General features: G+C 40.0%; 1 protein-coding gene across 9 annotated transcripts in view; it reads left to right on the forward strand.

Moving 5' to 3' along the window:
- LOC310902998 (uncharacterized protein) overlaps window positions 1-13,261 on the forward strand; it is a 409,793-nt gene that overhangs the window by 230,691 nt on the left and 165,841 nt on the right. For 5 of the 9 annotated variants that reach the window (XR_014587193.1, XR_014587194.1, XR_014587195.1 and 2 more), the window contains exons 11-12: window positions 2,597-2,656; window positions 3,488-3,616. Coding sequence is in view for 2 of the 9 variants with exons in the window: in XM_083845494.1 (XP_083701620.1) it covers window positions 2,597-2,656; window positions 3,488-3,616 (189 nt within the window). In the remaining 7 variants the exon portion in view is untranslated. Of the gene's footprint in view, window positions 1-2,596; window positions 2,657-3,487; window positions 3,617-13,261 lie in introns of those variants that run through there. The other 4 variants (XR_014587196.1, XR_014587197.1, XR_014587198.1 and 1 more) reach the window with 3 other exon arrangements.

Consider the following 13,261-nt stretch of genomic DNA (forward strand, 5'->3'; position numbering starts at 1 on the left):
TCAGCAAGAGGGGGAATAAAAAACATGGTGTAAACTTTTTGTTCAAGTTTGGGAACATGTTGGACATGAGAAAACTTATTGTGAGGGGTAGGAAGGAGAGAAAAAAACGTGCTGAAATTTGCTCAGGATGTCATCTTGTAGGTGAGATAGGAGAATGTGGCAGCTCACGAGAAAGGGCAGTTCACTGTTGAACTGACTCAAAGCAAAATTTATTCCTGTCATCCCAACAAATAGGAAAAAATAGATTTTATTCATACTACCCGAAACAACTTATTTTGGTCTTGGTTTCCCAGTGCACATTAGCAAAACTAGTATTTTCCTGAAAATGAATATTTCACCTAGCAATCAATTCTGTATTTGTAACAAAATGAAGTAACACTGTCTTGGTAGAGGTTTGCTTTTCTGCTGCCTTTTCTTCCAACCCACCCCAGCTGTGTGTGTGTTCTCCACATGTTTTAGTCTTATCTCCAAAATTTAAAAACTCAACTACCAGCAGTAGTTTCTCCTGTATGGGAAAATCCCATGCAATTTTATTAAGGGGAAAGGGATAAAGATCCTGACCATCGTTTTTAATTCAGTAGCAGTCTCTCCAGCGTCTCATTATCCTCCTTGTAAATGATTCATGGCCAATAATCGTCTGTGAAGAACAAATGACTCCCCTGTTCCCAAGTCACCCACACTTATCCTTGAGCTACCTGTATTTTGGATTAAGACCTTCCCCTAAAAAGTCTGCACAAATATCTCTTTCCCTGTGGCTGTTACCAGGTGGGAAAGGAAGGTTGGCTTGGAAATGGTCGGCATTATTCAGGTTGACCTTCAGAGCACTTATTTACAGACCTGCACAAATTTGAGGTTGCAGTTGAAGAGCAGGGTAGGAAAAGTGATAAATATATTCTCAAGGGCAGGAAAGATCTAAGATGTCTATAAAGAGCTTTAAGAACTCCTGCAGGCCTCCTGGAATAGGCAGGCAAATTACTGCCTCAGACAAATGTCTAGGCTGCTAGATAACTCTTCGCTGAGCCCGCAAGTCTAAATGGACTGATACTGTCTTGCAAGTATGGTGGCTTGTTTCTTCTCATAAAACATTGCCTTATATTGAACTGTTGAGACTCCTTCCTCCTTTTCCTCAGGCCATGTGGTATTCTTTCTTTAATGGAAGTTGAAATGAAGTTAAGTATGTTTCATTACAGCTAGCAAAAATCATCTCTGTTCTTTGGATACCCACTTGTAGTTTCTCTCAGATTTACTCGTGGCATGTTACAATGCCATCTTCCTTAGCCTGCTTTTCCAGCCCTGGCAGCAGGACTCCGTGTGCTGTTCTTAAATGCTGCCTTGTCCCACAGCAAGGTGGGATGTAGAGAGCTGCTTGTAAGGCCTTCTGCCAGCCGTTCATTAGAGCCACGCTGTGCCCGTTGGGCTGTGCTGTGACCCAGCCCCTTTGAGGTCTGCTGCTGGGCACGAAGGTTGGCAGCTGTTGCATCCTGCCCTCTAAATGGGTGCTGAAGCCAATAGCTTTCATTTTGTGAGGGATGTGGTACAGACATCACCTCCTTTTTTCTTTTTTGAGTGGAAAAGAAGGGTGAGTATAAAGGCTCTGTCTGTTTCAGAGGTTTGGGTCTGACTTGATCTCTGTAGCAACTTGCAAATCGATGCTATGGAATTGGTAACAGTCTCCAAAATGATGCTTACGATAAAGTCCCTGCGTATTGTTTCTCAGGAAAGCTGTGTGTGAATCAATCAAATCCCCACTGAAAGTTTTAGTCTGCAGTAATAATAGTCATTCACATTTATGTTTCCGAATAGAAATGCGATTGTCACAGTGTGTAGGCTTGAGTGTTCTGTGTTTAATATAATCCGGTTACCCATACAGAGTTAACTCACTGTCTCAGAACAGTGAATTAACTTTGAATGAAGAAGTCTGTTCAATTACAACTCCATTTCTTTCCAGTAGGAACCACAACTGTATTTTAAGTTGATCTGTGATATTCATGCCTAACTCACTACTCATCAGTGGCTTAGTTTATTTCACTTAGTTTCACTTCAAGAATAATTTCAGTGGCTTTCTGGAAATATGTTGCAGTGGAAGGGTTCACTTGGAAGCTCTTAGAGACACAATAAGGTCGCAGCAGAGAAATCCACATACTTAGGTGTCTCTGCCAATAATCCAGTGTTACTGAACAGCTGATTTTGTGGAACCAGGAAACTGCTGTGATTGGGAAGCTGTTTTTGTGCCTTGACAGTCTGAAAGACACCAAAACAAATAGCTATGGGATGATCCAAGAGTTCTGTTGGCTGTTTACAATTCTCTAGTTATAGAGAGTCTTTGCTTGGATCCCATACTGCCCGGGACAGTATTGCAAGTTGAGTAATAACCTCATGAGTGTGCTTTGCTTAGCTCTGTTAGTATACCACTCAAAACATGCAGTGAAGATAAGGTCCAGGAGTAGAATGTCCTTAATTATCAGAAGAAGGGTGTAGCAGTGCTAAGGCCTTCCTGGTATTGCAACTGTGAAATGTTCTTGAAAGCAAAAATTTTCATCGTGTAATTTACTGATCCAAAACCGAATTCCATAGCTGATGCAGCTTTCTCTTCTAGGTGGTTTCTGTCCCCTGCCTCTCTCAGCCCTCATCCGTGTCAACTCCTTCACCACCTTTGGTATGCTAGGAGCTCCTGCAGCGTCTCACTGCAGCTGCAGGACTCTCTTTTCAAAATCAGTTCAGAATATGTGATGTGGCAGTAGCCTTGAGCTTTGCACTTACCTTTTGATTCTGCTGTTCAGCCAGTGTGTGGTTCCTAATTTCAAAAGTATTGGATGAATTGCCAAAATAAACTGGAACTTTACTTTTTAAAAGAAATGCTAACTTTTCTAGACAACAGGAAAAAGCTATTGCAAACTGAATGTTTAAAATGCTGGATTTCATATGTCATATGTCAATAATATTTCTGTATTTTTTATAACCAAATCATCATTACAGAGCTGTGGAATGTGTTGAGTTTTAATTGTGCCTCACAAAATACTACATTGTTTTATCATAAGCGTTAAACTGAAAACACAAATGATAATCTGTAGAAGTTTGGAGCTGAATTTTCTGCTAATAGAAATCTGTTAGAATAGAACAGATTTCTGTTAATAATCCTAACAGTGAATATTTTATGTGTATCACTGTAAGTGGACACAATCAAAAAACGTGTACATTAGAAGATTCATCTTTGATGTTGTAAAGTCAAGAACATAAAAGTCTGGATGATGTTGCATCTAAAACTATTTGTATGAATGACATTTTCCATTTTTTAGTCAAATTTAGGAGGAAGCAGTTAAATAGGAGGAAACTACCCCGAGATGGTGTTTAAGGCTGTAGCAGTTTCCACAGTGGCTGCAGATTTCTAAGTGTATAACGCATTAATAAGTTAACGGAGGAAAAAAGAAAGTGTGTTAAATACAGCAGTCATTTAGTTTTGAAATAGTGTTTTTATTGTTGATTACAGAGCAGGAAAGGTTGGATATGTGGAGTGAGGAAAGTCAAGAAGAGATACGTGTGAGCTCTGAGCCAGCTGGATGCTGCACAATGAAATCATCTCCTTGCCTGGCATTTGCCGCTTTGTTCCTCCACAATGGTGAGTTCAATCATTTAACCCAAACTTTTCACAAGCCTTTTGCTACACCTGTCTCACCTTCTGTACACTTGTAGTTGTGGCATAAATCAGGGCCACATTTGTTTTAAAAATAAAAAGGTTTTAATGATAGGAATTCTTGGGCAAGTAGGAGGAGTGATTCTTGGTGTCTCAGGTTGTCCCTATTCTTGAGATGGCTGCAGTGAAAGTAGAATGAAGTTTGAGGAGCAATTTGAATAGAAAGCTTGAGTACAGTTTGGGAACAGTTGCACTGCTTAAGGTACTGCTTTCCTTTCCCTCATTTCCTCATCAGCTTCTTATTTTCCATATGCTGAAAGCTGTGTCTTCTCATTATAGTAGGATGGACCATGCCATGCTCTTTTCTGCTTCAGTGCAAAGCCAGATGGGTCAAATTAAACAACCTTCAGGTTAAACAGCTAAAAATAAGGCCAGATGACTTTATATTGAAGCTGGTGAAGAGCAGTGGCATTAAAGAGTACTTTCTGCAAATTCATGTTGGATAGTTGCCTTAAATAGTACTGTGAAAAGCACCCAGAAGAAGCTAAGATTTCTACTTCTAGAGCAGAATTTAAATTATATAGAATTATTAAACAAAATTAAACCAAAAAAAAACTTGACTTAGTGCTCATTAGTTCAACCTATGTAAAGAGTGAAGTGGGGTAAACAAGCATGGCAAAACTGAGTTTGTAAGACTGTGTTATAAATCACCTGTGTTAAAGGATCAACCTGGTGTTCTCCGTATAAGCTTGATCCTGGTCTTACTTGGAATGTTTCACTTTGAACCTTTAGGTTCTTTTAAAACAGTGGATAACCTGTATCAAAAAGTAAGCATTTTTTATGAAAGGAGCAGTAACATTTCAGGCTTTTTCAGTCTTAAACAAATCTCATCTATAACCACTGTAAAGGGTAAGTTTTCCCTTATCCCTGTACTACTACAGTCTCTGAAAGCATCTGGTATTGAGTACTGCCAGGGAGGTAATTTCAGGCTTGGGTCTGGCCAAAACTGGAAAATTGTTAACCCCCTATTTCTTGTGGGGCTCTTAGTGTAAAAGCATCATTCTTTTCCGGTGGTGCCTTGGCCTCTGCCAGCCAGTACTTGGAAAACTGTCTTGATTACAATGGACAAACCACTGGAGTTTACAAATATCTGTAAAAGCAGTCGGGCAGTAGTCAGCTCTTGTTAGCAAATTCAGCAGGAGGATCAAAGTTTGAAGCAGTATAGGCATCCCCTGCTTCTTCAGAGAAATGGTGTCTAGGCTGTGCTGAACTGCGCTGAAAGCTTGCAAAGCTGCTGGAAACCCTGCAGATAAAGGGAGTTTTTAATCTCTGCAATTCTGTATTTCAAACTGCTGTTTCTTATGTTGCACCACAGGAACAAGACCTCTGTGCAACAGTCATTTGAATGCATTGGAAAACAGATCAAAGCACATTCCCATTGCGATGAAAAATCAAAATGCACCTTTTTATAAGCACTTCTTGTTGGACAGTGGTGTCCAAGATGCCCCAGTACAGCGTTAGAGGGATAGTTCTGTGTATGGCTCCTAACTTGAGTTTTGGCAGAGGAGTCATGGGTATTGCAAACAGTGGTTCTTCAATAGCAAGTTTTTCATCATGCCCTGGAGCATGAAGCTCATATCTTTTCTTTGTCTTATTTCTTCTCTTTCTCCCCCTTGCCTTCTTTCCCCCACCCCTTTGTTGTTATTTTTAAACTAAAATCTTAGCTCTCTTGTGGGTCTTAATAAGGTTCAAACAAATTCTGCTCATGTTTTTAGCAAGAACAAACTCCTCAAGCCAAGCTAAATTCAAGCCAAGCAGAAGTACAAACAGGTATAATGCACATATTTCAGTCATTGTACAGGGCGCAGTCAGGCATGGCACAAACGTTGGTGATTTACAGGGAGCATTCAAAAACTCTCTCAGAGCATGGCAGGCCTAGCATGTCTCCTGGGGGCTGCCAGCTTCGTTCATTTTTACTTGTGGTCACACAGGGAATTAGGTATTCACTCAGTGAAGTGCATTTGTTCCCTTGTTAAATAGTAGTAATGTACTTGAGTATGAAAACCAATTTTAAGCCAGTAACAAGAAAACCCTTTTAGTCTTTCAAATGCTTTTACATTTGAGAAATAGTTGTTCAGGTAAAGTAATGTGAAACTGTGTTTTGGAGGGTTTTTTATAACCTTTTCAAATGAGTATGCAGTGAATATATAAAAAATAAAAAGAGGATGTGCTATTTTTTGTCTGTTAACAATTTTTATTCATTTCTCTCTTTCTCTCATGCATGTTACGTGTGAATTTTTTGGGAATTTTATGTTTTGAGTTTGGAAGGTTTTATTGTGGAGACGAGGTTCCTGCTGTGGTTACAGCTCTGTGCACAAAGACACAGGAATTTACAGTTGCCTCCATTCCTGTAGCTACAATAAATCAAAATGGGACGGAGAGCTCTCACTGTGCCACTCAAGCATTTGAGAGATGTGAGGGGGGAAATGACATTGAAGCAAGGTAGAGAGCCCAAGGCCAAGGAAGTTCCCTCTGCTTTTTGCAGAGAAGCAGCTTTCCTTGGATCTCTGCTTAAGTGCGACGTTCTTGTGCGGTAGTGCTGTGCTCACCCGAAACAAATGGCATTCACACACACCCCCTCTATGCCACTGTGCATTTTTACAGATTGCCTAATCAAAGCAACTCTTGTGAATAAGTTACATTTTTTTTAGAAATTTATTTACATCTGCTTGGTTCAGTTGAGTTCAGTGTACTGGAAAAAACACCCTGCTCTGTTTTTTTTCAGACATCATTTTTTCAATGTATTTTTTTCCACCTCAGCTGTAAATGCTGTTTAGCTTATCTTAAGGACTGTGAGACCTGACAGGGTTTGTGATGAAATAAACCTACTGAAATCAAAGCTCCTTGCAGTCAGCTAGAGATGGGTCCTTTGTGGGCAATGCTGGAGTAATCTGACTCCTTGGGTTGTGGGTGTCCTGGCATGGGGTTGTGCGTGTTGTTCAGACAGCAACAGCATGAACTGAAGTGTAACAGCCCAGGAGGCCACGGTTTAACTGGTTGTAACAGCCCCCAGGAGAGATGCAGTGTATACTCCCTCCCTCCCTTGTGATGTTTTGCTTTAGTGTCACAACAGGTAAGCTAACCAACATCAAAGACTCTTCCCAATTAAGCTCTGATGTGCATTTCTCATTAAGCACCTCCTTGGAATATTACACCTGCTACAAAGGCTTCTTTTATGTATGAAGTAACTGGGTCAGGGTTTTTTAATAGTACTTTTTCATTCAAGATAAGTGAAATGAATGCTAGTTAATCGAACTTGAAAGTTCTCGTAGCTTTTCTGCTCAAAGAGAGTGACCCTACACAACATCGGAACAGCCGGCAGCCCAGTGTGCAGGGTGACCTGTGGGGAGGTAAGACACCAGTGGTTAAAATCTAAGAGTGGGGACTTGAACCTGCTTGCCTCTGTTTCAAGAAACAGACTCAGCCTCCGGGCTACTTCTCTCTTGCTCTGCAGATAAAGGGGGTATGAATAAATATGTGGGTGTTTAAACATAATGGAACAGTTCCGGCAGGAAGGATGGATGAATGTGGGAAAGATGGATGAATCAGAACATGGAAATTTTTGCTGATAAAGGTCCTGACAGTGCTTTGTTGGTGACAGTCAACCTGCCTGTGGAAAACAGCCTCTGTTATGCAGTACGTCCTCCTCCTGACCAGGAGGGTGCTGTCCTTCCCCTGCCCGCTCTGGCTTGGGCTCGGAAAGACAAGCCCTCATGCTTCAAGGCTCACGTAGCCAGGCAAAGGGCGGTTTGCTTGTTTGTGGCTGGAAGAGGGTATTGCCAAAATCCTGCAAAATTTTTGAAATACCGAAAAAAATAAATACAAAAGGCTGGAAAATTTTGTTGTGCCAAGTGTTGCTAGGAAGCACAGTGCATGTGAGGTGCTAGATATATCTAGGAAGATGTCCGGGCCATCTAGGTAGTCAAGACTGGTAAAATATTAAAAAGTACATATGGTGAGATGGTGGGGAGTGTTTGATTTTTTCAGATGCCTGTTTGCTTTCTGTGTGGATCTGAAGAATCCAAGGTAGATGCTTGTGTCAACCCCCAAGACTAGTGTGTGAAAGGATGGCGGTGACAGGCCTGGGTATATAGGGTTGGGGGGTTACGGGTATTTGGTTGTAAGGACTGTGACAGCAGATTCCTAGAGAGGAAGGCTTCGCTTCTGGTGCTCACCAGGGACCTCAGCAGGCAACAGTGTCTGGGTTGGAATGCTTAATCCAGCCTGAGTTCAGCTCCCTTGCTGTTCTCCCCTTTCTCAAGTCAGCTGCAGATGAGGGACTTCCACCTCCATGTTGGCCTGCCCTTTTCTCTTGGCTTGTTGCAAAGAAAAGCTCCTCAAGCACTCCATCTTGGCTTCTCCCCATAAGCCACCATTAGGCAGCATATTTTCTACCTTTGCTAGTCTAATCTGTAACTTTATCACTCTCCTAATAAAAAAAAAAAAAAGTTTACTCATGGTAGTGAGCACAGTTTACAGTAAACAGCTTTTGCTTAAATGCTTTGTTGAACAAGAATCGACTTAATTATATGCTTAAAGAGAAACATATGCATATGTGCTCTGTTGAATCACTCCTTTTGCTTATGATGGGTACAGGTTCAAGCCCTTAGTTGTTTTTCCAAATACTGATAGAATAGGGAAGCATGTACCAGAAACAAAATTCCTACATGGTTTTGGGAAACTTTGTTGTATAAAGGTATGACTGGGGAGAAAAAAAAAAAGGCAAAAAGCATTATAAGATTACTGCTTTATGCTTTTCATGAAAGGGTAGATTAAAGTGTGTGAATTAAAAATCATTAAAGATTAATAAAGAAGAGAGGCAACAGGAATCATTTTAATTTCCTTCCTTACCATATAAAATTATAGCCTTAGGGTAGAATGAGAAAAATGTAGAACATATGAATAGCAATGTATCCGTCATGGCTCTACTATTTTTGCCTCCCTTGACATGAATACATAGCTAACAAAAATATTGTTAAAGTACAAGTGCTCACCCTGTAAATAATTTACCCATTAGCTATCGTAACCTACAAATGACAAAGCAGCGGTGGGGTGGGTTGTCTTTAACTCAACATGCCAGAAGAGTTCTAGCTACCTGAACGTTTTATTTATTGCAATCTTAAATGCTTGTATCATATTAATCCCTGTAATGGCATCAGGAACAGATTTGGCTTGCTGTCCTGACACTAATATAGCACAATATGTGCCTAAAAAAAGGTGGAACTGGCTGGAGCTTGGTGTAATGTTGTTTGGGGGGCGAGAGGGGGCTGTGCAGCAGAGAGCTCCTGTTGAAGGTGGGGTAAGAGCATGTTTTGCTGTGCCTTTGAATTGACGTGTTCTGTTGCACAGAGAAAAGGACAGTTAAGACCTGGTGGAGGAAGGAGAAGCAGAGCCAACTGACTGGTGTCTCTGTCTTCAATGAAATCCACCTGGCAAGTGGAAAGTAAATGGGGTGGTGGTGGTGATGGTCGCTGTGCTGAGCGCTCTCTTCAGTGGCAGCCCTCTCTGTTTTGGTAGATTGAAGTCACTTTGTTTTTGTGCATATCACGATGAAAAACATCTTTCTTGATGTAGGCCTTATACTCCATTTGCTGTGTAAGTGCTTACTTCCAATAGGCTAATTGTATGATTTGGAGTTATTAGCATTTATGTCGCTGCGTTGCTGTAATGCTCTCAGGCCTGTGCTCTGTGACTGTTTGTACATGTATTTCCTAGCCCGTCGTGATATATCTGGGTTTATAATTGCTAATGAACACAGAAGGCCAATTTGCAAAGCAGAACAGATGGACACCTAATCAGTCTAATGACTTAATGTCACAAATGCGATGACCTTGCAGTTACCTATTATTCATTTCTGCCAGGACTGTTTCTGAAGTGAAGCCTGCTTCTTAATCCAGACTCTTAAAGCTGCTGCTTGTCTACCTGCAGCAAATGCTCCAGCATTACCAGGCTGGTCACACCAGTGCTTGCTCAAGTCCCAAGCTGTTAAAAGATGATGATAGGTTTTGCCTAAGAAACTGCCTACTCTTGCACTATAACCAGTCTTGTGTTTTTTATTATTACTCTGCCACACAGAAAACCACTTACTGTCTTGAAATTTTAAAATCTTCCTTGAACACCTTGCCACCATGTCGTGTCTTTGACAGGTGCTATGTGTTCTTGTGGTTGCTTTTATATTTAATATCTGTACTCTTTCTAAAACACAGAAAAGTCCCACCAAGTGCCTGTCATATTCACAGAAATCATCCTTTGCTTCTCCCCTTTGCTTTTCTCCTTAATACAGAAAACAATTTAGATCTGTGCCTGAGCCCTCATTAAGTTGCCAGGACTTGTAGAGAAGTTGAATTTTAATGTTCTGCTGAGTAACTGGGAAAATCAGGGGCCCAGAAAAAACTATGACCTTGCCTGTTCCTTTGGATCTACCCAATGTTTGGAATTTTTATTCCCCAAATAGCTCATTATTAAAAAAAGGGGGGTGGGGGAGGCTACATGGCTTATTATGTACAGCCTTTCAAAAAAGAAACATACCCAAATGTGCCTGTTTGTCTCTGGGGAGAAGACAGGTCTCTGTTCCTATCGTGCTTTCCAGCGGACTTGTAAGAACGCTCTTGAAGTTCCTCTTCATTCAGGCCTGTGCAGTGTCTGTTGTTGCATACGGGAACAAATGGGTTTTCCAGTTGATTGACACTTCCTCTCAGATCTGTGAGGTCCTGCTGTTTCTCTACTGCAAAAACTTGACTATTTTCCCTGTTGAAAAGAGTCAGTCGTCAGAAGAAGTAATTGCTCATTAGTGCAGAGGGGAGGGGGGCAGTAATGTGGCATCAATTATTTAATGTGCTGCTGATCTATTAATGTTGTCCTTAGTGGGTGCATTACTGAAAGAAAAGACGAGGCACTTAAATTCCATTCTAGGTCTCTATTTTATATTTGCTGGTTTTCACGAAGTTATAAATTAGGTTGTTAACTAACTGATTTATGGGATATGCTTATTGTGCCAGTAATTTTCTGCATCAGTTGTAAATTACCTTCTTTTATTTTGCCATCTGCATAATTATATTTTACCCTTTTGCCTGTGTGCGTAATTTGTTACCCTGACAACCTTTATCATTCTAAAATTTTTTGTGGGTTTTGTCAATTTTTCTCATGTGAATATGATACTGAAAAAATAGATATCTACCCAAGTGATAGGAAATTGTAAGCGACAGCACCAGCTAAGGCTAAAATTAATTAACATTCCTGAACAAAAAAAACATGAAAAGATTGTTACTGCACAAAACTATATGTAAAGTAGCCTTTTTACAAAGTGAAGTTAATAGGAAAAATCAGCACTTATTTTTTAATAGTTTTACCCATGTCAATGACTTATGGAAATGTGGGCAACTGTAGTTATTGTTGCATTAGCTGGTTGAGTAGTAGCACTCCCACAGATCATCTCTTGAATACAGAAATATCCCTGAGAATCTCTATGCTGGTACACAACAGTTTTTCAGGGGTGTGCTATAATTCAAACATGGTAAAGGACATTTATTCTCGTTTACATTAAGAAGCTTTTTTTTTCTCTACAACTACTAGGCAGTCCACTGTAAGGATGGAAGGATAGATATTTGTCACTGTAGATCTCTCTCTATTTAGAAATGTCTATACATGGTTAGAATTAGTTAGAAATAGTTAATGAACTGATTTAAAAACATCTTTGTTGTGTCTGTCTTCCAGTACCATTTTATATGACGTAACTTTACTAATATTAGCCTTAAATTACATGTAAGGGTGTTTATACTTTTGAACTTAAAATTAGTGCTGACATGTAGAAGCTCCACAGATATGACCTAAGGAAAGGGGCAATGATAGATGCAAGAGAGAAGGTGACATGCAATACAATATCCTAGGACAAAAATAAAAAGAAGACGTTTAAAACCTGATGTACTTTGTAGATTTTTTTTCTTGGCATCAAGTTACAACACCTGACACAGAGAAAGAAAGATAGTATGTATAAGAAAAGATATCTTAAATACTGCTTATGTTTTTTATTTCTTGATTATGCCACATCAAGTGGAATTTTAAAGTAACTTATTCTTGAAAATTTCATCTTGTTGGAGAGAACTATTTAATTTATGGCCCTGTTTCTAAATATAAATATAGTTTGTCTTTTTGTAGAGATTGTGCTGGTATGCATTCATAAGGTGATAGATTTTGTGGGTTTTTCTTCATTTCTTCTGATGGATGGATATTGGGTGGCTGGCTATTGCTAGTTCTTTTCCAGTTAGTTATTTTAATAGGATTTTGGCTCAAACCTTCCATAAACTGGAGACATAATGTCATTTCATGATATTTCAGTGAGACAAAGTTATGCCAGCATCTTCAGAAGCAATCACACAATTTCAGCTTTCAGATATACTAAACTGGCAGCAAGCGTATAGCTTCCAGGCTTTACAAAATGCTCAGCATCTGTTATTTTCTTAATTTTAAAGCTCAGGTAGCATTTTCCAAGCTGACACTTGCGAAGGATGACCTCATTGATTCACTCTGGCTCAAGTCAAATTCCAGTACCTCTCAATGGGCTTCACCATGCCAAGGTGGTCATGGCACCAAGGAGCTGCTGGCATCAGTTTTTCTGTACTTTCCCCCAGCTTCTGGTGGGTCTGCTGAGCCTGGGTGGTGCCCACGACCTGGTTGACAGACCTGGCTCCTGGAGCACTGGGAAGCACCAGCCCTTGCCTGCCCCATCCTGTGGTCTGTGCTGCTGCTCACCAGTGAAGAGCCAAGTCCTTCTTGGTCTGTACTAGCAGATATAGATATGTATTCATGGCCTTGTATATTCATGGCACCTGAGACAGCTGCCAGGCACAAAGTGCCTGAACAAGTTTAGAAAGCCCTAAATATGGTCTAGTGAAAGAGTAGCATTAACATGTATTTTGAAGTTCAGTATGAGGCCTGTTAGTATACATAACAGACATACATCAAATGCTTCTGCTGCTCAGGGTGGATTTACTGCAGGCTATGGTTTCCTGCTCTCAGAAAGAAAGGCTCACTCACCAGTCTGATAAGAATTTGTAAGCCATATTTGACTTCAAAATCATGATTTATTCATTAGGTAGTAACTCATTTTCCAGATATCTAGTTGATACCATGTTCAAGATTAAATCTGATGATTTTTTTAAAATCAAGATTCATAATCGCACTGCAGTTTCTACAGATTCTTGCAAATTCAGTGAATCGATTACTTTATTCTGTTAATTCTAACAGTTTAATTGGGTTGGAGGGCATACTTGTAGTTAGAATAATGTCTGCATTTAACTTAGATATTGTTTTGGTTAAGCATTTGTATGGTTTTCTTTTGTTAAATAGTGGCTTATGTTTAATGGTGCATATTCCTGCTTTGTTGCCTTTTGGTTTATTGTAATAATCATAATAACAGGTCACAATATGGCAGCTTGTTTCTTTTACTCAGCAGTGTGGATCCCAAATCTCTAATGTGGAGGAAAACACATTATGCATGATCTGAAATCTTTGCCAGTCACCTGTAATTATTTTGACAGCAAGTAGTCCTTTATTCCTCAGCCTTCCTTGGTC

This window comes from Anser anser, assembly GCF_964211835.1.
Source record: "Anser anser genome assembly, chromosome: 7".
Taxonomy (NCBI): Eukaryota; Metazoa; Chordata; class Aves; order Anseriformes; family Anatidae; genus Anser; species Anser anser.